The 23146-nt window shown below is 42.7% G+C and overlaps 1 protein-coding gene across 1 annotated transcript in view; it reads left to right on the forward strand.

The window, feature by feature from the left end:
• Window positions 1-1319: 1319 nt before the first annotated feature.
• The window catches only part of UTRN (utrophin), a 341485-nt gene continuing 319658 nt past the window's right edge, over window positions 1320-23146 (forward strand). Inside the window, exons 1-2 of the mRNA XM_064708388.1 lie at window positions 1320-1451; window positions 2339-2496. Of these exons, the coding sequence (XP_064564458.1) occupies window positions 2418-2496 (79 nt within the window). The 5' untranslated portion in view covers window positions 1320-1451; window positions 2339-2417. The remainder of the gene's footprint in view (window positions 1452-2338; window positions 2497-23146) is intronic.

The raw sequence follows: 23146 nt of genomic DNA on the forward strand, positions 1-23146 counted from the left end.
TGATAACAATAATAATTTACAGGTACCAGGTTTTGTTTCTTTGAGGTATCTCTTTTTTCCTTGGGGGGGAAAAGAGTAAAGTAAGGGTAAATATCAAAGTTAGGTTAGGCTAACGTGCACGTAGTCATTGTTTACTCTTGTTATCTGTAGTGCCTAGTAAACCCATGAGCTGTGTACTGGTAAGAAGAAAGACTTGTGAAGACAAATCTTCCTTGTTTCACATTGCTACCAATGTGAAACCAATCACCTGGAGATACAGAATAAGTATGTTGCCAAGTCTGTGCTTCCTCCTTTCTGCTGGCTCATAAATTCTGCACCTCCTTTCCTGCAGATGGCTGGCCTTTTTTATTTAGGTGGTGAAGTACTTGGTGTTGGGAATGCATCTAACCTTGAAAACATTTTGGGCTGCATGGCCTGAAGTCAGTAGGTAACACCGAGGAATTACTCAGCTACAGTTTCTCTCTGATACTGCTGAAACTTCAGACTAGTGCTCATCGAGATAAATACAGCCACGTGTTCTACAGCCTCACAGTACAGGTGAGCACGGATTACTTGCCTGTGCAAACAGGAGTAAGTTCATTCCCAGATTGCAAATGTGGCAATAAATTAATTAGTGTCAGCTAAATATTTTACTAGCATTTATATCTGTTCATACATCAAAAATGATTGCAGACACCCAGCATCAGCACATTTTTATTGATCCATAACTGTTCCTTTCTTGCCCAGCCGAAAACCACCCGGGAGTTGTCACTGCCAAGTGACAACAGCCAAGTGACCCCGAGAGATGAGGCACAGACACCTGGCCAAAGCAGGCGGATCGCGGGCTAGTTGTTTCCGGCTGTTTGTACATTTCCTCAGTGCTTCTCAAATTTTGTCACACTTCCTGACTTCGGTGTTCATGGGACGCCGCGGGGCGCTTCACCTCGCAAGTGCTGCGCGACTGCGCTTATCTGGGCACGGCAAGGAGCAGGAGGAGCGGCGGGCGCGCACAGGTGCGGACGGCAAGGCCCCAGGGGAGGAGGGGAGCGGGACAACTCTTCACCGCCACCTCGGGCGGGGTCCTGGGAGGAGCGGGGGCGCAGCCGGGACCCGCTCCGCCCCTCTCTACCCTTCTCCTCCCCTCCCCTCGGCGCCGGCCCGGCCCCTCCCCGCCCCTCGCTCAGCGAAGGGGCCGCGGCCGGGGCGGCCCTCCCGCACCCGCGGCGCTGGCCCGGCCAACAAAGGGGGCGCCGGGGCCGAGGGAGGGGCCGCCGCAGGGCCGGGCCGCGAGGGGCGGGGAACAAGGGGGAGGAGAAGGGGAAGGGCGGACGGCGGCGGCGGCGGCTCCTCGCACAGAAAGTTGTGGGTCCGCCAGCGCAGCGCCGCGGGAGTCGCTGCCGGGGGACGGGGTGCGAGGAGGAGCCGGGCTGCGCCGCGGGGCAGCGCGGCCCCTCCCGCCGCCGCGCCCGAGGGTGAGTGGCAGCCCAGGAGAGTTGCTGTCGGCGGCTGCCCCGGCCGCTCTCAGAGCGGGGCAGCTCTGCGGGCAGGCGGCGGTACCGGGAGGGGCTCGGCGGGGAAAGTTTGTTCCCCAGCTCCGGTAGCGCCGCGGGGCGGGGGGCAGCGCCCGCGGCGGGCGCACCTGCGGGCGGGACGGAGCGGCCGCGGGGAGCCGGGGCGAGGAGCGGCGCCTCCGTAGGGTTGCCCGAGGGCGGCGGCGCCGCTGCTGCGGCCGCGCATCCCGCGGGGAGGAGGTGCCGGCACGCCCGGCCGGCTGCCGGGTCAAAATCCCCGCCGGGGGAACGGGGGCGGCGGCCGCTCTGCCGGGGCGGCCGGGCGGGGGCGGCCGTGCCCGGGGCCTGCCCCGCGGAGCTCCGCTTCCCCCGCCCGGGAGAGGGGCTGCGGGGCTTCTCCCACACGTGGCTGTCGCGCCCTGGGCCGGCCGGGGCAGCGCGCCTGCCCGCACCCCTGTGCCGCTGGCACTCGGGAGCGGAGCTCCCTCGCTGTGCCACCCCTGGAGCGGGGCTGTCCCCTGCGTGCCAGCCGGGTGACCCATGGTGGTGGTGGTGTGGCGGCGAGGGCCGTGTCCTGCCCTTCTGGGGACGGGGCGCCCTGTAGCCCAAGGGTGAGTGAAGCCTGGCTTTCGCGGCTGGGGATTCAGCTGTGCTGCTGCACCTTCAGGGCCATCCCACTTTCTAAATGCCACCGAAAGGTGTCCCGCTGCAGGGGCACAGCGAGGGGCAGGTCGCTGCCCCGCGACTCGCCTGGGTATGGCCAGCAAGCCTCGATCCCTCCCATAGCACGGGAGTCACACCTGGCATAGCCCCTGGAGTCATCTTGTCTTTCTGCTCCTGTGCTGTAGGTGCTGAGCCGTGGCCCTCCATGGGAGCCTTTTCCCAGGGGATTTAGGCGCCGCCCGTGGCACACCGCAGCCCACGAGCATGGCCCGTGTCTCCGAGCAGGAGGAAGGACCTGGCGGGGGACACAGCGAGTTCAGCGACATCATCAAGTCCAGATCAGGTATACTGTCGAGGGGAACGGTGTTTTCCTCTTTTCTCCTCTACCCATAGCTTCTGATATAAGCTGACATTTTAAAACAGCACCTTTGTCCAGCGGTTTTTTTGGGGCATATGTTGTTGGTCGTACAGCTAGTGACTGAAGGTGTTCATGCAGCTCACCTTCTGTTTCTGAGTAATCGTAATTGTAGAACTCAGGGTTTGTTTTGTTTTGGGTTTTTCTGTCAGTATTAGTCAAGTCTGTTTGTTTGGGATACACCTCTGGCATCATAATTACCTCTACTTTTGTAAATAGCCATGTGCTTAAAGTGCTCTTATGCAACCTAGTGTTGGTGGCTTTCATGTTTATTCTCAGGCACTGAAAATGGCAACTGTGGCTGCAACATTGTACCTCCTGGAAGTGCATCGCGGTAGTACTCATGCAGTAAATTAATGCGCTTCCTCCTTAATGTAAAACAGTTGTCTAAGGCTACTCACTCAGGCATTTCCTCCAGCAAAACATTCGTGTAACAGATCTGAAAGTTATTAGGAAAACGCGGATTTTGTTTGGTTGTAGTGTGTTGGGGTCTCCTGAGGCTCTGATGGATGTTGGGATGAGCAGTGAAGTACTGTCACTTTAGCAGGGGGAGAACAGACGTGTTGGAGGGACAGCTGAGAGTTGCTTAAACCTTGGTAGAAATTTGTGCTCCATTCAGAGACTGGATGCTGGACTCCTCAGCCTCACAGTCTGAGGCTGTGCATTTCTTACATGTAAAATGCTCCTGTTATCAAAGATTTTCCTGTGATATCTAGCAAACCTAGCAGTGGTTTCATTTTTTTTTTTTAAAGTTTTCCACGTGTTAAAAACTTTACGTCTTCGGTTGGTTGTGATTTGACATGTCAGATTACATAGGATGTGGGTTTGATCTGGATCCCATTGGTGTTTGAATTGTTTGTTTCTTAGACCTTTGCTTTCTGAGTCTTCCTCTTCTGGAAGAGCAGTTTATGAAGCAGATGCTTGTGGGTTTTTAATTTTGAATTCTGTAGTGTTTTTTGTTTTCTGCTGTTACTCTGGACATAACTTCATTTGATTGTAAGCATATAGTCAGTATCTTTATGGGCTTTGAGTGTGGGGATGGCTTGCAGACTGCATGTATGTAAGTACTACAGCTTTATAAGGTGTGTGAGGAAACATGGATGTATTGGAGGTTTTTCATGAATGAACAAATTGTACAGTAAGTTCTGTTGTTTTGGTTGGGGCAGCTGATTGTAAATTTCCTGTTACAACCATGTTGAATTTCTTCCGTGGAATGAGAAAGTGCTGTAAATTTGAGTACAGGGCTAACAGACTTGTGCATTAATTTAAAAATAGTGAGTGATGATCTTAAATAATTATTTTCTAATTGCTATGCTGGTTAGGATCTGGATGTGTGATTTCTTCAAATAAATTACTGTACTACTGTAGTTCAGATCTGAACCATTGACTACAAGTAAATCTGCATGAGGATTTTCCTAATGAAAGGACTGAAGTTTCCTGAAGCCCAGGTGACAGCAAATTGTCAGGACTGAGGAGAAGAATTTTCCTAGATATTATGGAAAGAGAATGCTAATTTTGATGCTTAGAAAGGAAAACTGAGGGGTTTTTTTCTGGGAAGATTTCTCCAGCATGAAATGCTCTTCAGTCTAAATGACTTGAAATACAGTAGAAGTGTTATAACTTACTAATATTTGGAGAAGCTAAGGCCTCTGCAAGGCTTTTGAGACTCAAGAGATCAGAAAAAGACAATCATTTGCTGTCACAGAAAATAGGCTGCTCTGTTTCTTGTTGCTCTGTAAGTTCTTAGCACCAGTGATGTGGGAAGTCTCTTAACACTTTGGTTAGGGAGCACATGCAAATGTGCACTGAATATTTTCACTGAATAAATAAAATACAAAAACCACAGTGGGTGAAAAACTCTCTACATGATTTAATATGTGATCAAGTTATTAGATATGTCATAATATTTTTGAGTGTGTATTCTTCCTATGCATTTTTAAATAAGCACACTGAAAACAGTTTACTCTATTCTTGTAAATAAAAGAAGATAGATGTATAACGTCCTGTGTAAAGATCACTTTCTCTGTGTTCTCCTGGGCAATTTTCTTTGTCTATTTCAATGTTTGTCTTCATCTCTTCTGAACAGATCACCAAGCTGTCAGGATATTGTGATTATTTAAAACCATTCACGTTCTAGAAGTGATGTTTAAGATCTATGGTTGAGTCTTTTTTGTTGTTTGTCTTGTAACAACTTGGAAGGAAATTATAATTTGAAATGCCAGTATCTTTCTGGGTCAGACCTTAACAAAGAGTGGTACTAGTAAAAATGTTTCTAAATATTTTGATACAAATGTAAACTTTAGTCTTTAGCAGCCTGTCTACTGAATGTATTGTCTTTTTTTGTAGTCATTGCTCCTTTAGTTATCTTGCTTTCTAAACCTGTGAAGCAGCTAGAAAGCCATAAAGGTGGCACTGTCAGTGCAGGCAGTGTGTTGGTTATTGAGCTTTGATCTAAAATCACTCTTATGAGACTGTATTAAGACATAAAAAGTTTTACACCTGCTCAGGGCTGTGTGGGGCCCATCTATGCTTGTTTTTATTAGAACAAGCTATGTAATTTTTTCTTAGACTTGTAATTGGGAAGCTGCCAGTGTGCCACATGAAGGATTTAGGAGAACTGCAGAAAATCATGATTTCTCTCTAGACCAGTCAAAATAAATTAACAGGATTTCCATTTGTCACTTCTACAAAAAAAAAAAAAAAGAAGAAAAAGGGGGAGGTTGCCATAGGATTTTAGAGATGGGAAGAAGTAATTTTGCAAGTATCTCATTTGTTCTTTGTCCTCAAACTAAGAGGATAAAGGATAAAACACTTTAAATGGGCATCTCTGTATGTTATTGATCATATTGGAAACACTTTTTCCTTCAGTGGTCAGCAAAGAAACTTTATATGAATAATGTGCTATCATCTGTTACAAGTGATAAGTGCTGATTTTTTTCCAGAGCAGAGATTTTCTATGCCCTTAATGTCACTTCTGTGACTTGGGATGAAAGAAAAGAGACTTTTCCCTGTTGTCCAATTAGTGTTTATTGTTTTCTGCTTTGGATATGGCTGTTCTTTAAGTAGTCTGTTAGTACTGATCTACATGTAACTACAGGTTATCTTTGAAGAGACCTCTTCTGCACTTAGAATAGTATTTGATGGTGACCAAAGCTGCCTAAAAAATAACTTTTGTTTATTGAGTTTATAAAGGAAGCTGCTTTTTTCTCAGAAAGACCAGTGATCTGTTTGCCTCCCTTCTTTCTGTACCAGTGGTGGATGCTGATGGCTGAGTGGTGTTCAGTGGGTAGGAAACTCGTTCCTGGATGGTTATGCTAGGTTTATATGTTTATAATTTGTATTATTTAGCATTATTACCCTGTACTATGCCTGTGTGTCTGTATAATGGCTTGCTATGGAAAAACAGTTTTCCTTTGTATTAACTTACCTGTAGTATGCAGTAATGTATGTGGAGCTGATTTATATCTTTGAAAGGCCTCTTGTGCAGATAGGTGAGCTTTCCTCATTGCTTTCGGGAAGGAATGCTGTGGGATGATTGCCTTACAGTGGTGAAAACAGTGCTGTCATCACAGGCTTGAAAAACAGATGAGTCTTTGCTATGATTAATTATGGAAAAAAGACAAACTCACTTAAAATCTGTCATGGGAGCTTGGAATGGTAATATATAATTAAACAGTAAGACATAGCAGGAAAAACATTTTTAGAAGATTGTGCCTCTGGTGCATTTTAAGATATGAGCTCTCTCTAAATTGAAGGGAACTTAATTCTCCTCAAATATATTTGACTGAAAGACTGCTTTGAGAAATTGTAACTTAGTTTTGGACTTTTGGGGCAAGGCTTATTCTGAGAACTGCTGCAGTTGTCTGTCTGTCCTCTTGCCCTCTGAAGCAATGCTTACTTGGCTGGCAGACCCCTTGCTCCTGGGGTCTCGCTGCCCCATGATGCCACAGGCTGCTCTTGGAACCAGTTCCTTTAGTTGTGTCTCTCACTGCCAGATAACCACGGGCCAAATGTGCTGCTTCTCCTTTTCCGTTTTGGCTCTATTGGTGTGAAACTGTCAGGAGTTGTCTTAGTTGCATGTGGACCCTTAGGATTCTGTCAAGTGGATGCAGAGTTGGTGTAGCCAGATTTGCACTGTGTGAACTCTTCAGGGACATTTGTGCAGATAGGGTGTTAAAGATGAGTGACAAACTTGCTCTCCTTGTTTCTAGCCACTGAAATGACTTAAGCCTTTGGGTTGCTGTGGCCTGGCTTCTTTCTGTCAACTGTGTAGCTTCCTTTTCTTGGGCTGTCTGGTGGGGACAGATCGGATGCTGCAATGAAGACAGTTCTGGGGTATTGCCTAGCATTTATGAAATGACAGATATAGAAGTACCAGGCTGGTTTCTTCTAGCATCTTGATTGGTAGGTGAAGAAATAACATATGCTGCTCCGTGTGTTTGAAGCACGACTCTGCCTTGGAATAGAAATTGAGGCTCCTAAGGGAGGGGAAAAAACCCAACCCAAAACCTAAACCATAAAAGCAGCCCATTGATTTGCATGTGCTCTGCCAGGAAAGGAGGACACAACCCTGAGCAAGAGCTGCTGTGTGAGGCACTGTGTGTAGTGTGTTAAGTATTTCTAAAGAGGTCTAAAAGCTGGTGTGGGGAGGGGCTGCTGCTGTGGGAACCCCTCACTGATGACGATCCTGTGGAGGAGGGGTGCCTAGGTGAGAGGCAAACTAGGGGCAATGTGGGGTTCCTTTCCACAGCTTCCCCGGCACCCTTTGGAGGATGGTTCCCCCCTTCTCCCCTCAGGTCTGGGGAAAGAAGGAAGATTCTCACACAGTAGCATGAAAATATTTATTGTGTGCTCACAGCATTGGACAGCTTAGCAGAGAATTAGCTGGGCTATGTTAACACCTCTGAATAACTGCTCCTAATTTTGATTTTTCCCTGGACTGTTTCTCCTAGCAGAATCACTTGTCCATGGTGTGTGTTTGGGTTGATTCTTGTGAGCAGGTTAGAGTAGGGAAGTGTTATTACAATCTTTTGAATACAAATAGGAAATAGGTACATCAATGTAGGCATGGAAGGGGAAGAGCACATGGGCTTGAGCTGAACTGATGTTGTTTTAGGACAGTGTATCTGCTCTGCTGCCAGGTAGCAGTGTGGATTGGTGTGCTCAGAGCCTGCATGGTCTGCTTTTCAAGCGTTGCATGGTATCCCTCCTTCAAAGGAAAATGCACAATTAGAAAAACACAGCTGATTCCACTTATCTTGCAAACTGAGGCACTCCTAGCATGAAGTTGTAGAGAACTGCATTTATTTGGATGCCTTACTAACAGTCTGAACAATGAATAACAGGGTTTAAACATCATGAGGTGGGAGGGAGGAGTTTCAATGTCTGACTCCTTATTGTGTTGATGATAGAATAAGTTATAGTGTCCTGTTTTATGTCTTTTTCCCCCTCCCCCAGTGTGTTCTGGGGATGCAGCTGAGCTGTAATTTCAGAAAGTGACAGTATATTCTCAGAAGAAAGCTGGGAGTTTTAAAGGTAGCAACCGAAATGACAGCCTAAGGAAATAGAACAGTCCATTGGAGCCTGTGGGTGTGACAGAAGCAATGGCAGGGCTCTGTTGCAAGCTTTAGTTTTGAGAATGAGGCAAGGAACTACTGATTTGTAAATATACCCAGCTGCAAAGTCAGTGAAATGTGGGTCATTGAGAAGGAGGACTCAAACTGCCATTTATTTATTTATTAGGATATGATGTCTCTGAGCCTTTTCTTTGAAAAGACATCCACCTGATACTGCCTTGGATAGAATAAAAGGAGGAGGTTTGATTATTGGCCCTCAGTTGGGCTGAGCCCTGAGTGAAGCCAAAAAGAGAAATTCACTGAAATTCAAGCACTTAGAGCTATGTTTTGTTGTCACTGATCTATGGGACCAGCAGGTAGGGGCTGGTACAGGGTCAGTGCCCCTGACTCCAGGTGCATATCCTAACAGCTGAGGGACACTGACATTGGTGCTTGCAAGGCTGGGCCAGGGCTGGGAGCTGGTTGTCAGTGGGGAGGCTGCTGGAAGATGGTCAGCTCTAACAGAGGGTGTGGGCAGTTCCAGGTCCTTCAGCCAAGGGCAGGGTTGAGTTTGGGTGTGGTTTGGGCTGCATCTCCCCTCTGGCGGCCTGACCAGCTCTGGGTGAGAGCTGCAGCCGTGCAGAGGAGGCTGCTTATCAGTGGGTACATCTACAGCTGTGGCAGTGACTTTGTGAAGGTTTCTTTCAGAAATATGTTCACTCTTTAATAAAATGCATTTTTAGGTATTCATTCATCTGTTGAGTGCACGGGACAGATGCACCATCAACCATGTCGAGATGCCAGAGAGGAATAATTGCTTCAGTACAGTACACTGAGAGTACTGAGAGTTATTAAGTGAGAGTAGCTTAATTGTAGTTCCTCCTGTGCTGGGGAAGCATTCTCTAGCAGCCTGGCATCTTTTCAGGTGTGTGGATCTTCTGCTGGATATGGAAGACGTGGTGAAGAGCTGTTGAATCTCTGTCTGGTGCGATATGGTGATTGTGTGTTTCAGTACAAGACCAACTTCTGTCTCAAAAGCACAGGATGCATGGTGGGAGGACAGGATCTGGCTATGTGACAGAGATTAGATATGTATTCCTAAGGTTATTTTGATGACCAGTATAGGTAATGTACAGCAGTACTTTTCAGCCATAAATTGATCATGAAGTTCTTTTCTGGACTTCAACATCACCTTGTTATAAACGAAGAGGACCTAGCGTCCAAAAACGTCAAGACTTTGTAGTGGAATTAGATAAACACATGAGGACAGTCAACAGCTTATGCATTCAGCTGTGGAGAAACATGCAATTAAGCCATGAAAGAACATGCTTTGATGGGTCTATGTAATTCATTCCACAAATAACTTCAGCTAGTTCCCATGTACTCTGCTTTTATTTCCTAGCATTGAAATGTGGTTTTTTGCCCCCTACAACGCCCCAGTTTAGATCATGGCAGAAGACCAAAGATAAAATACGCTGCTAAAATGTTATGTTACAAATTATTGATGAGAGAAAAGTGGTATGATGGGTAAATTCTGAAATGTTTTGCCAGCTATTTTTATTTTTAATTTACCACATTATCCTGGATAAGCAAAGAGCAGCAGTCTGTGTATGAATAACAATGGGAATTTATTTGAGCATTTTATGGGAGGACACTGGGAATAGAGCAAAGCCTTTTGGTTTCTGTGTTGTTTTAATAGTTATTTTATAAAATATGATTGTATTAACCAAAGAGAATAAATAAAGTAGTAGTTAAATGCCAGCAGACCAAAGCCTTTCTATTGCTTCTTTCCAGGCTTTTACTTCTGTAACAGCTTTATAATGAACAACAGCTATGGTCAGCATAAATTGTTTCCAGAGAGAGTTCATCACCCTTATTTTCCTAGTTTCTACATGTACATCTTGTTCTTGGATGAGACTTCTTGTGGAAATTCACAGGAACATATTGTGTTAACACCATGTATCTTTCAGCTTTCACAGTCTTTTGTCAAGAAGGTCTGGTGGTGTCCTTCTGAATATGGTTTTGTTCTCTCTGGAACAGTGATGTGTAATTGCTTTGCTCTGAGTGCTTTTCCTCTATGCTTGGGAATTTTTCTCTTGGACCTGACTGTTGTGCCCAATTTGGAACTTGTTGGTTTGATTTATTGAGCTTTAAGAAAAATAATTTTCTTACCTTAGTTAACACACTTCTCATTTAGACTAGAGATTATTAAGTTTAATCAGAGAGTTGTTAAAGTATTTACTCTGGTCTTTGTACTCAAAAACTACATTTACACACTTTGTAATCTGTGCAGAGGAGTGCTCGGACAGTGTCTCTTGCACAGTGCCCAGGCACTTGCTGGTGAGGATGCTGTGTTTCACTGGCACACTGAGATTGGGAGCATTGAGCTAATTCAGGACAAAAGGACATTTTTAAAGAAACACCCACCCCCTGCCAGCCACCATTCTGTTTTCACCAGACATTTGAAGATTTATTAAAATTCTGAAACATACTTTTGGAAGATTACATTGTTATCTTGACAGGGCAAGTTCAATGTTGACAATTGTATTAATGTGGAAGTGGTTTTATACTTAAGTGCACAATTACTATGTTCAAAATGGAAAAGGAGACCGGGAAGGGAAGAGTTCAAATGGAGTTTTGTCCATTGTCAGAAATCATACTATTCTGTGTTGGAATTATTTTTATTTTCAAGGCTATTGAAACCCAGTTCAAGTTCATTATTTGCCCTCTGAGTGTTAACTGGAAGTTCCTTGGTTACAGGGGAATCAGTACGGAAAGAAAGGAGATAAAAACACTTGACTAAAATTATGAATAGCAGAGTTCTTTCAGTGTCCGTAGATGTCAGGCTCCTAACCTGATGTTCTTCACTGCTGCTGCTCCAGATCCCTGTTGCTCTCTTCTTTCCCCTCCCTAGTGAAGAGCATCATGTGAAACATGGAGGTCAAGTTTTTGCAAGTATACTCCAGTGCTTGCAAGAGGCTTCCAATGCCCAGGTGCATCATACCACTACTTGGAAAACTTGTTTTCATGTATATGCTTTTCTTGTACTTTCTTATCCAAAACAGCCCCGCCTAGATCAGTCAAGGCTCAGAGAGCTGTTGAGATGCAGGGATAGAGTGACTGCTGCATCAGCCACGCTGGTGTCTGTTACTTCAGTCCTCCTGCAGAGAGAGCCTCTCCTTGAATGACACCTCTGCAGAGTATGGACAAAGGCCCTTTTATGCCTGAAGCATTAACACACTGTCTTCAACTTTCTTACACATCATAGCAGGAGGGAGCATGAGAACCTGCATGAAGACTCAGGACTGAATTCTTGGGGTCTTTATGTAGATCCTTCTCTGGAGAGAAGTGAGGCAGGGACCTGAGAAACCAAATTTTAGATTTTTTTTAATCCAAAGTAGCTCTTTTGGAAGTAAGTGGTTGCTAAAACTTGGGAGACTTGAAGTTGATGGATTCCATGTAAACTGTATTTTGTTGTTCATATTTATTTTATGAGTAGAAATAATTTCTATACTTGAATGTTGTCTTCCAAATCTTTAAGCTAAGAATTTCGTGACTGAGACCTTCTCTACCTGTAATCGACTGGAGTGGGTTTTCTGTCACTACATGGTAACTTCCCCTTCTCAGCAGACAGTGTTAAATATTTCATCATTGGTAAAAGATAGTAGTTACTTTGCTTACATAGTGACTAACAGTATTGGGTGTGTTCATCTCCTTGAAGAAAACAGGCTGTACCTTTTCTGACTTTGAAAAACAAACAGACTAAGTCTAATCAAAAACTCCTAAACTCTCTGGTTTATGAGATCAGTTATTTTTGAGCAAGGTGCTCAACAGGGTTGTGGTGTGACAGCTCTTTGTGCGTTGTAGGGTACCTTACCTAAAGAAAAGGAAGTGTGTTCACTCAAGCATTTTTCCTTCCCTTAGGTAAGGGTGTGTGCAATAGGATGAAAGAACAATACCTGGCCTTGCAAAATGGGTTGGTTTTGGAGGATGATTAACCCTTGCTTGTTTCTCCCTCTTGGAGAAACATTGAAATTAATGCTAGGAGTGCAGTGGTAAAGGTGGAATCCCATGGTCATGCATGTCTGAGGCATCAAATGGGACAGTGTCTTGATGGTGACATGCCTTTTTCATGTGTTGCCCTGTATAAATTATGGTCCTGCAACTAGATGGAACAAACTGGAAAAGTGTGTACTGAACTGAAGCAAACTCTGTGCTTATCTGTGTCCTGTTAGCCCTAGTGCTGGTCTGCTATCACCTGTGAGACTGGGATATTTTACTTCTCAAATTGAGACTTCGTTTTATAAAGATAAAATATATTAGCCTGCTGTCGGTCTGAGCATATAAACTTGTCTCAATGTATATAGCTGGTTTGGCTGGCAGAATCTGGGGTTGGAAGAAAATGCTTTGGAGCATTTAACTGGATTTAAAATATGGGATCTTGAGTCTGAAGAGATTCCTGTATTAGAAGGGTTTTGTGGCACATACAGTCCAGGGGTGCATGTAAAATATGCACATAAAATGCAACATAGAATGGTCAGCTGGGCTGGTTTACCGCCAGGGTGGCTCTGTGCTTGCTGGAGACATTGATTTATTATTAGTTGTCTTGTCTCTGGGGATGATTTGTGGCTGAATGAATAATATTTAAAAATAGATGTCTCCTGTTCAATTCCAAGTATAAGGCTAATACTTTTTGAACATGTTATGCAGTTAAAAATAATTATCCAAAATGAACTAAAAGTCCCTAAGCCTTTCTTTCTGAAAAACATATTTGTGTTCTTTCCAGAAGTTGCTCTTTTTTCTTTTTTTTGTGTGCATGTTTTGTTACTCCCTTTACCTTGTTCAACTTCATGGTTTTTCTCCCAGTTGAAGGAAGACTGCAGTGATTGATTGTATGTGTTGCAGAGTGTATGGGGAAAGAGCAAAAGAGCTGGAGATAGCAAGGGGTGGGGGAGGTGTAAGGTGTCATCTTGGTATGAGGGAAGGGTGAAGGGATGAATGTGGCAGTGCTGGTTCCCACTGCCCTGGGACATGTCCTGATGTGTGGCGGGGCTGTGCGCTGACACCTGAGGCCCCCCGTGCTTCTGTTTTTCAGGCAGCATCTCCTCTGTGCTGTGAACAGAAGGCAATTAGAGACAGTCTGAAAATCTAGTGAAACAGCTGGAAAATGTCATACTTTTTTTTTTTGTTGCTGGACTCTGTTGCCTCCTTGGCTTCACCTTCCTGTATTGGCAGGTATTTGCAGGGAAAAAAGGAATCCTCAAGGATTTAGCTGCTGTTTTAGATCGTCTTCACAGAAGATAACTCCAGTGAAGTCAGAATTGTTTGCAGAGGTCTGTGTGCTGGGGTGCTGGCACAGACAGACTGCATGGCTGTCAGCATCTGCCTGCTGTGCAAGCACCTGCTTCCTGGCCTGGTCCCTCGCCACTGAGGCATGTGAAAAATGCACATCAAAAGGGGTCACCTTTTCCAAAAACTGGCTGGGGGCATATTTGGAGTTGTACCTGTGTTTCCTGCCACTGCCTCATAATTAGAGCCCTCGTGCCAGCTTGTCACTGTTGACAAGTTTCTGTCACTGTTCAAATTTTCAAAGGGTTCAAACTACTGACCTTTCCACTGAGCACCTGACTGCAGTGTAGGATGACATGAGGCCCATTCCTGATGTATTGCACAGAGAGAAGATGTACCAGGAAGTGAGTGAGGGGCCAGGGAGCATTGAGGGCATTTTGTAATAAATTAGGGAAGTCCCAAAACTTTCTCGGCCAGGGTGTTTGTGTTTGCACGTGTTTCTGCCCTGGATAGGTGCTGCTCAATGATCATGTCCAAAGATGTAGGCCAAAAAGAGGAATTTAGTGGTGAACTTGGCAGTGCTAGTTTAATGGTTGGATGACCTTAGAGGTCTCTTCCAACATGAATGATCTGATAATTCTGGAAAATATGCTGCTAGAAGATGCTTGTCTAAGTAGAAGAGCAAGCTTGCAGTAGAGTCTTGATTCCCACCCCTCTTCCAGGAGAAAGACATTGTAAGGACATTGAGTGCTGGAGAAAAGGAGAGTTGCTCTCCTTTTTCTTCTCCAGAATAAGGCAGCCACAACAAACACCTCCATTGCCTGTACTGACCACCATCCAGCCTGGTGATGGTTGAAAGGATGTGGTGTTATCATGATAAACAGCCATTGTGTTGCAAGGGGGCTGGCCAGCACACAGTGACAGTTCTGATACATTCCTTTTTACAAAAACCCACTGCAGGAGAAAGAGCAATGTCATTGCTGTAGTCGTTTACCTGAAATGAGATAATAATCATGGTACTTATGTTTGTGTCAGAGTCCAAATAGATGAGATGCTTAAATAGGAGGATAGCTTGGGGCTGTATATAGAATGGAAATATGTCACCACATAGATGTTGATGGACCCTTTGGCAAGAGACAGAGTCCATGTTTGCCTGGAGGAAATGTGGGGGATATGTCTGGGGAGCTGTTCCCTTGATTTGCCTGGTGCAAGAGTGGGGGCTGTGCTGTGATGCTGGGTTTGCACAGTGCAGAGTGTGCTAGGTCAGGGATGGTGGTGCTCTGGCATTGAGGTAACAAGTGTGCTTCCAGGGGCATTATGTAGGGTTATCCTGGTTAAATGGCTTCTGGCTTTATGATCTCTGTGTTGTGTTCATTCATATTCTGAAGTGAACAATGTGGCATGCTGTGGTTGGACCATTTGAGGTCTGGGTCTGATTACTTCCTGGGTGAGGTTGCTATCCTTGGTGTTCCTGAATTCCCACAGGAATCTCATGCTATATGCATTGTGTCAGTAAGTGCAGCTCTGCCCTGAAGAGGAATTTGAGTGTAGTACTTCTGCTCCAGGGCACTTTCACATTGCAGGAGCTCTTGAATTTTACAGGTACTTTAATGTTGCTCTTACTGCTTCACTTGATGCTACACCTAAAATAGAGATTACTGGGTTAGGTCAGGAATCACTCTAGCATGTAATGCCCCCTTCTGAGCCAGATACATTTTTGTATACTACCTGGTGGGTCCCATTGCTTGTGACTTTATGTATAAGAACACAATTAAATGGTAATTTATTTTCTGTGTTTTCAGCAAATATCACATGTGATGTAAAGGTTTCTTTGCCTACTAAAAGGTAAAGGTGCCTTTAGAATGGAAAAAACTAGTGTGAAAGCAGTGAGGGGTCCTAAAAGCCCCGACCTGTTGTAGGCATGTCAAATTTGATTTTACTCTGTCTCTTTGCAATGCAGTGTTGAAAAGGTCTTGTGCTGGTCTTCATCCTTAAAGGATTCAGTGTCCTTAGTGTAGTTGATTCAGTTTAGTTTTAGGTTTAATTCTGTGATTAACAGTAGAGTCCTCTCTGAAGTTGCCCAGATCTGTTGAATGGCCTTTAGAGGAAATGGGATACACTGGAAATCTTTGGAGCTGGCTAGGAAAAATTAGTTCATGTTGTGTAATGTATTCAGTGAAGAATTTGGTTCTAGTGTGATTTGGGCAGAAAGAAAATGAAATCTCTAAATTTGCTGCTGGTTGTTGCCCTGGAAGTCCTGATGTATCCTTTCTTTCACAGTGCTTCCATGCTGCTGTTGGGCAGAGGAAGCTGGGATGGAGCAGAAACCACTAGTCAGGTGGTAAAAATGGACTGTGTCTGTATAATGTTCAAATAAAGTGCTAAGAAAAATGAAGACTGCTTATAAATGTTTTGCTGATTTATTTATATTCCATGTTAGTTCTCACCTCCTTTTTTTGTAGCTTCTTATTCTGGCCCTGCATTTTCTGGCTTTAACTTAAATTTGTTCCCATGTACTAAGAGCTGTTGAAAGTATAATGTTCAGTTGAACTCCATTTTGCTGCCTGGGGAAAGAAGGAAGGGGTTAAAGAATATGAGTAACTGGGATACACTGCAATGCTGAAAGATGGTAATGTACTATAGTGATCATCTGAAACCAAATTTTGTTGCCTAGAGAAGTGCAACCTGATTATGAAAGTATTCTACATAATTTGTGTGGGTATGGTAAGGAGAAGAGAAATTGTGAAATGAATTTAAACTTGTTTTCCTCAGTTGGAAAACTGTTTTCTTATGGATTTGGGTCCTTATGCTCTCTAATCTGACAATTTTGTTCCCTTCGTACTGAAACACACTCAATTGTTTTTATCCTAGTATGGAGGGCAGAAAGTAGAAAAAGGGGTTTTGTTCCTCCTAAGATATTATGTGTGCCTGGTATTCTCATTGGTAGTAAGGTTCCTTTCATATTCTTCCAGCACTCAGAAAGGACCTTAACTTGCTATCCTATTAAAAACCTCTTGTGCTGCCAAAAAAAATGTAAAAATGTAAAAGTTGGAGACTCAACTCTCATCTACAATACACTGGAAAAAAGGAAATGCTACGTTCTTGGCACTCCCAAATTTAGCAGAGCCAAAAGGTTATCATCTGACAGAGTAGATGAATGGTAATTAAGATAACTGGTGTTACTGGAAGTCTTTAAAAAGCAGTTAAATTAATTATGTTTGATCTTGGTGAGAATCTGTGGCTGTGAGTTGGATTTTGATCTGGATCTGTTGTCTGGGATGCAGTGTGGTGTAAGTAGGGGAAAAGTAATGTGTGTCAGTTGTGTGAGACATTTTAAACTGCTTTGTATCTGTATTGTGCTATACTTAATAGAGGCTGTGTTTTTTCCTTTTCTTTTTATCCCTTTCCTTTTTGGATGAATAAATTGAACTCAGCTGTAGTTTGGAATCTGCAAGGTTTCACAAAAGCCTTTTTGGAAAGACTGACAAATTGTAAAATCTAATTGCAGTGAAAATTGGTGTGTGATATAGAGCTTGCACCTTCTGTGTATGGTGTGTATAATTAAAAGGGTTATACATCCTATTTTGCAGACAATTCCTTTTAGACCTAAGTATTGAAGTAATGCAAAAAAAAAAAAAAAAACAAGAACAAAAGAGAATTTCTGGTTAAATTACTATTTTTTTAACTAAGGCATCCTTGAAGTATCTTAATCAAGGGGAACCACATAAAAGTTTTACTACATAAAGAATTCCTTCCTTAACAGTCCTTACACATTTCCCCCACCCTCCTCCAGTCCTGCAGGGCTTGGAATGGTGAGAGTACAGCTGAGGAGTGGGTGAGTCAGTTAGATCATGTCTTCCAGAATCATCCAGCTTGTTATAAATAATAACCTGCTGTTTATTTAAATATCTGTAGTGTAAATAGGTAACCTGTTGCTTTAACAGTCAAGTACAAAGATAGTGCCCTGCACTTTTTGCAAACTGGTCTAATTATATCTCAGTAATGAAGGGCAGTGTATTAATACAAAGTGAGAGGATTTCTTTGCTAGAACCCTACCAAGAGCTGATTCAGTAATCGTAATTTCTTTTTATAATAAATACAACTAGTTAAACATGTTCTCTCAGCTCTAAATAATTTGTAAAGTTCTATTTCAAGTTTCCTTTTGTAGAATAAACAACTAAACTAAATATGAATAACCACATATTTAATTTTGAAGATTGCTTTAAATTCCTGTTCAAGTAAAAATATATGTGCAAAAGAGACTACTTTTAAAATTACATCCTTAAGGAAAATATATTTATTTAATGTAAAACTAGGTTAAATAAGGGCCCAAAATGTCACCTCAACCTTGAGTTCTTGCATCTCTTAAATGACAAAACTAGCCTCTTGAAATAAATGGAAAATGTGACCAAAACAGAATCTAATCTTCCTTGCTTTTTCCCCTTCAGGCCTACTTCTGCCTCACAGACTCTTTCTATGTAGTGTAAAACAAGCCTGTTCATTCCCAAACTCATTTTACCTTTGCATTTGGTCATCAGCTGTGGAGGACGGGGTTGGATATCCTTAGGCTTGTTTAGCTTCCCTTCTTAGCTGAGATGTGGCATGGTGAGCTCTTGTGATAATTTTTTCAGTGGTTTTGCCAGTATTTGAGGAATACATGAAGTAAAGCGTGGTCAGCTTTCTCTCTGTCCCCTTGCAACTATTGATATAGAAACTCATCCTGCCATTATTTTTTCAGGCATGTTGTGGACTGTTGGGGTGAAAAATGTGGAAGCAGTAGGCAAAAGAAACTTTGCATTATGCATTATGTACAAATAAACTTTTGGGGTTCCTGCTTTGCTCTAGACAGCTAAATATCAAAGGATAAAAGTGTCCTGGAATGACCAAGATGGCTTGTTTTTTTCTTGGGACTTTTTTTAACCTTTGTAGAACTTTGTTGCCTGGCCTCTCATTTCCACCCCAGGGCATTACTATAGTGACCTAAGTAAGCATGGAAGTGGCTGTGTAGCTACAGAAGAGTGTGTTCCCTTCTGGCAGGTATTCAAGAACATCTTTGAATATTTATATGGTGAATTAACACTGTAGTGTAGAAGAAGTTTGGCAGAAATTCTTGGAGGATCTTGCAAGTTGCTGCATGCAAAGTTAGTGGTTTCTTTGCAAAAGCACATATTGAAAAAACCCCAAATGGCACTTCTAAAATGTGCTGAGTAAGGGTGCCAAGAGTTGTATCTGGCAATATGTGATTTTTGCAAAGGCATCTTGTTTTGGATTGTCATTTATTCAATGGAACCTTTATTTTAAAAATTGCTTATGCAGGGGAAAAGTTTTGTACCTCCTCTAATGGGTATCTAAATTTTACTGAAATTTGTGTAATTGAATTATGGACAACTTATTAAAGATTTTTCATAAATTGCAAGTTGACCTTGGGTTTGATAAATCTGCTGGTCATTCTCAATTGTTATTAGCATTGATGTGCTGTAGAAGGAAAGGTTCTCATTGTTCAGTTGAAGGGAAATTCTTAATTTCATGGAGAGATGGAAGAGTGCTTGCTTCCTTTCCTCAATTTTTCCAAGCTGTTTTTTCTTTTAAAATGGTCTTGTTCTTGGTTGCAACCTGAAGAGCAAGGAAGGTGACCCTGTGTGGGGGATGAGGAATTTGTAAGAATTTGATAAATTTAGAAGAGCAGTGGAGACCTTAAACATCAGAATAACCAGGCTGGTTTAGAAATTGCTCTATTTATAGCAGCTGTGGCATTACCAGGGAGAATTCTTCAGCTGGGTTTGGGCAGAGTAATTTCAGTTTAGCATTCACCTCAGCTCCTCCATGCAGGGGTCACACCTGACCCACTGCTCCACCCACCACAGGATGTGTTGCAGGTAACTCATGGGCACAGCAGTGGGCTCTGTGAGGTGCCGGTGCAACTCATAAGGTGAGGGAGAAATTGTTCATGGGGATGTGTTCATGTGGGAAGATAAGGCTAAACTTAACCATCTGCAGGCAATTAAAATTCACGACAGAAGGTCAGGATATTATACTCTCTGCCAGTCACTTCTTCATTAACTAGACTTATGCAAATATAACATGGTCTGTTAAAATTTAACCCCAAGAGATGACTTCTAGCAACAGAATCAGTGTTGATGCATAAAAGCTGGGAGTATAGGTGGAAATGCTGAAATACTGTAGACACCTCTTTCAGCTTAGTATAAAAGCACAGTGGCTGAGAAAAAGGCAGTTTCTGCACATAACACACACAGTATTTAGTAAGCATTTATGTCTAGTAGCTATTGGTTGATGGAACTGTCTGATACACACTGTGTCCTTGTAGTGTGTTTTTAAATTCTTGCTAATGAATTTAGATCCCCTCTACTATTTAAGATTACCCTTGATTTCTCTTGTAGCTAAATCTAATCTAAGTACTGTATTTCATCATGGCTAGGTTTTGTGTGGTGTTTTTTTTTTTTTTATGCTTAGGTGTGGTGTTCATCTGTCCCTCTGCTACTTTGTCCTTCATTTTCCCTAGTTATTTCTTCTTGCTATTTCTGTTGAGAGATGGCAAGAGTAAAGAAACAACTTCCCAGGTGTTTAGTTTTCCGGAACTTGGTTCCCAGTACTGGTGTTTTGGTGGTGTTTCTTGGACCAGTGGAACCCTTTAGAAATCTTTGTTTCACTTGGGTGCAATTTGTCTGTAGTGGCAATTGCCTGTAATAGTTCATCTCTGCTGTTACCAGGTTGAATGCTGTGTCTTGGGTTGGTTCAGTGAATGGCTGTGTATTTCAAAGGCTTAACATTTTTCTTGTTTTTCAACTTGTATTCAGCTAATATCAGAGCCACCTTATCAAAGAGATCTTTTCTCCTCTTAGGGCAGGGTGTTCCTAAGGATGGATATGAAATTTCAAGTGGAAAAGACCTCTTAATACTACAGTTTTGGGTCACCATGTTATAATAGTAGCTATCAATTATTAAGTTATCTGTGGATGAGACCTGTTTATACTGCAGAACAGTGGGATTTTTTTTTCCATTAATTTTACAGTTTTTCCTTCTAAATCTGAAGGAAAAACTGTAAAATGAGTCTCATCTTTGTCATGCTTCAGTACTATTGATTGTCACAGATCTTGGACTTGTCAGATGAACGTAACATTTGGGGTATCCGTGATTCAGATCTGTGCTTTTTTCAGGGGAAATATCAAAAACATCCAGGAAGGTCAGCCTTGATCTTTAGCACTATAGCCTATTCTTCTTTAAGAAGACAAACAAATCGTAAAAGAAAACAAACAAAAAAGCTTACCCTGACTTCCTTTCCCTTTCTGTTTTCTCACTGCAGATGTGGAGTAATGCCTTCAAAGTTGAAAGAAGGTAGAACTTTCAAAGATTAGTATGTTCCTATACCTTGTTTTTTTTGTTATAACTAGTTAGGTATGTGTCACTTGTGACTGATGTTGAGAGAAAGGCAACAAGATTTCTCCTGAGTGGCAGTAATGGCTCAAATAAAAGACTGAATACTGAATACGTTTTCTGGGGATTAGCAAGGTGATTAGATGTAGCCACTGAGGTTATTGTCAGGGTTAGGGAATGGAAATGATAGAGTTCCAAGGGAAAAAAACCCCACTCTATCTTGAAAAAACCACGTTTCATGAGTTTCAGCCCTCAGGGAAGGACATTTTCAACTGCTCCTGTTGCTCCCCCTCCCCCTCATAAAGTGAATGGTAAAGAAAATAGAAATGCAATTATGCACTTACTGGCTTGCCTGTTTCCTCCTGATATACAGAAGCACAGCCACAAGGTGAGGCAGTGGTTTTTAAGCGATGGAAGAGATGGGGGTGGCTTTTTGTCATCTTTGTTGTGTATACTCTTAGATAAGAGAGAAGGAGGACTAAATAGCTGTATATGCCTGTGCACACATATGTATGCATAGACTTCCATCTACTTTTGCCTTCTAGGATTTGCATTTAGAGATTGTGATATTCCTGGGAAATTATGCAGTACTTTCAAGTTGAGAATAATTATACAGCAATATGTGGATCCAAGATTGTTAAAAGCCTGTCTTTAATGAGGTGTTTCTAGTTAGTTGCTTGGAGTATGGCAAATCCTTAGTTCATATTAAAGCATGTATCTGTATTTCTTCCATCACATGCAGGGCTGGGAATTCTTGCAACCCATGATGAACACCCCTGAGCTTTCCCCAGCCAACAAGGGTGGCTTGGAGCCAGTTAGCAACAAGTGTGTGTGTGTGTGCGCACGTGTGGGAGTGCATCACTGACAGCACTGGGCCACTCTTAAGGGATGGGTTTGTTTCCTTGTCACATCCAGACTATGTGGGTAGCTCCTGCCATTGGGGATATAGAAGATAATTCTTGAAAACTTTGATAAGAATTGCTAGAAACATGGTGATTTGTAATTTTTTTAAAACTATCTGAATTTGTTATAAGAATTGATGTATGATGTTGTCCCAAAGTCTTTGGATTTTTTTGAATGGTAATTCTCTAGGTTGTGACTGGAATGTTTTCTCCAGGATGAGCGAATGCCATGTGGACAATATGTATTCTTGCATATTCATTTTTTTTTAAATGCCATAACTGAGATAAAGAAATCTTTTGACTCAACTGGCAAAAGGTTTTTAAGGGGCAGAGATATCAAAACAGAAGTGGCAGACACAGGGACATGCTTGCTGCTTCATGAGATCCAAGACTTCATATAGTGGATACAGAAAAAGTGCATCTCAGGCGAACAACTGAGGGAATCCAGCCTATGTGTGATAAAATTCATTGCTATTTCTTTTTTGTTTCCCTTCCATCCCCAGCCCATTCCCTTTCCTGGTCAGCTCTGATGTCTCAAATGAAAAGAAATCTCAAACACTTCTCATGACTGTTTATGAATATTGAGCTCAGCTGCTCTGCATATTTGGTAAAGTTGACTCCCAAGGCTTCTCATAGGTGTCTTCATTTTCTGACATCCATCAATTTCTCTTATATATGTGGTGTCTGGATATTGGCATTTGGGCTCTGAAAATGAATGTGGACTCACTGCTTCCTTATGACTCTGCTGGAGAAAAGCTGGTACTTGTTTTTTTTTTCCATGTGGTCCAAGATACACTAAGGCTCTCCTGCTGGCCAGTGCCTGAATTTAGAAGCTTGGAGCTATATTTTCCTGTCTTTCTGTGTGCTTGGCTCCTTCCTCGTCTGTGTACTTACTTGTGTATGTGACTGTGAAAGTTGCGCTTGAGTAGCTCCACTGAATGAAGAAGGATGGTGGTTTTGTGAACTTGTTGGAAAATTTTAGTTTCACTCTCAGCAAGAGGTCCCCACCCAGCTGGGGAGGCTCCTGTGGTTCTGTGCTGGTGACTGCACTGGGCTTGTTCCTGTGACCTTGGCTTTGTGGAACTGAAAACTTAACTCAGCCTTTAAGTGTTATGTAAATAGTTTCCTTGTGGTTTTATACTGTGTTGGGAGTTCACCACCATGTGCCCAGCTTTTTAGACTTATTAGCTTTTTAGAGATAATTGTTTGATATTTTTTTTGTTCCATTTCCTGCATTAATTGTTCATAAATCGCAGTCAAAGGTCTGGCAATAACTTGTTAATGCAAACATAAGACACATGGTCCTACTTTGCCTAGCTTCCACTTTCATATTGAATTTTGTATGCAGACACAAGGGGCATATGTCATATGCTGTGATTCTTGGGGTGTGCTGGGCAGGGCCAGGAGTTGGACTCAGTGATCCTGATATGTCCCTTCCAA

Source organism: Zonotrichia leucophrys, chromosome 3 (assembly GCF_028769735.1).
Source record: "Zonotrichia leucophrys gambelii isolate GWCS_2022_RI chromosome 3, RI_Zleu_2.0, whole genome shotgun sequence".
In the NCBI taxonomy this organism is placed as follows: domain Eukaryota; kingdom Metazoa; phylum Chordata; class Aves; order Passeriformes; family Passerellidae; genus Zonotrichia; species Zonotrichia leucophrys.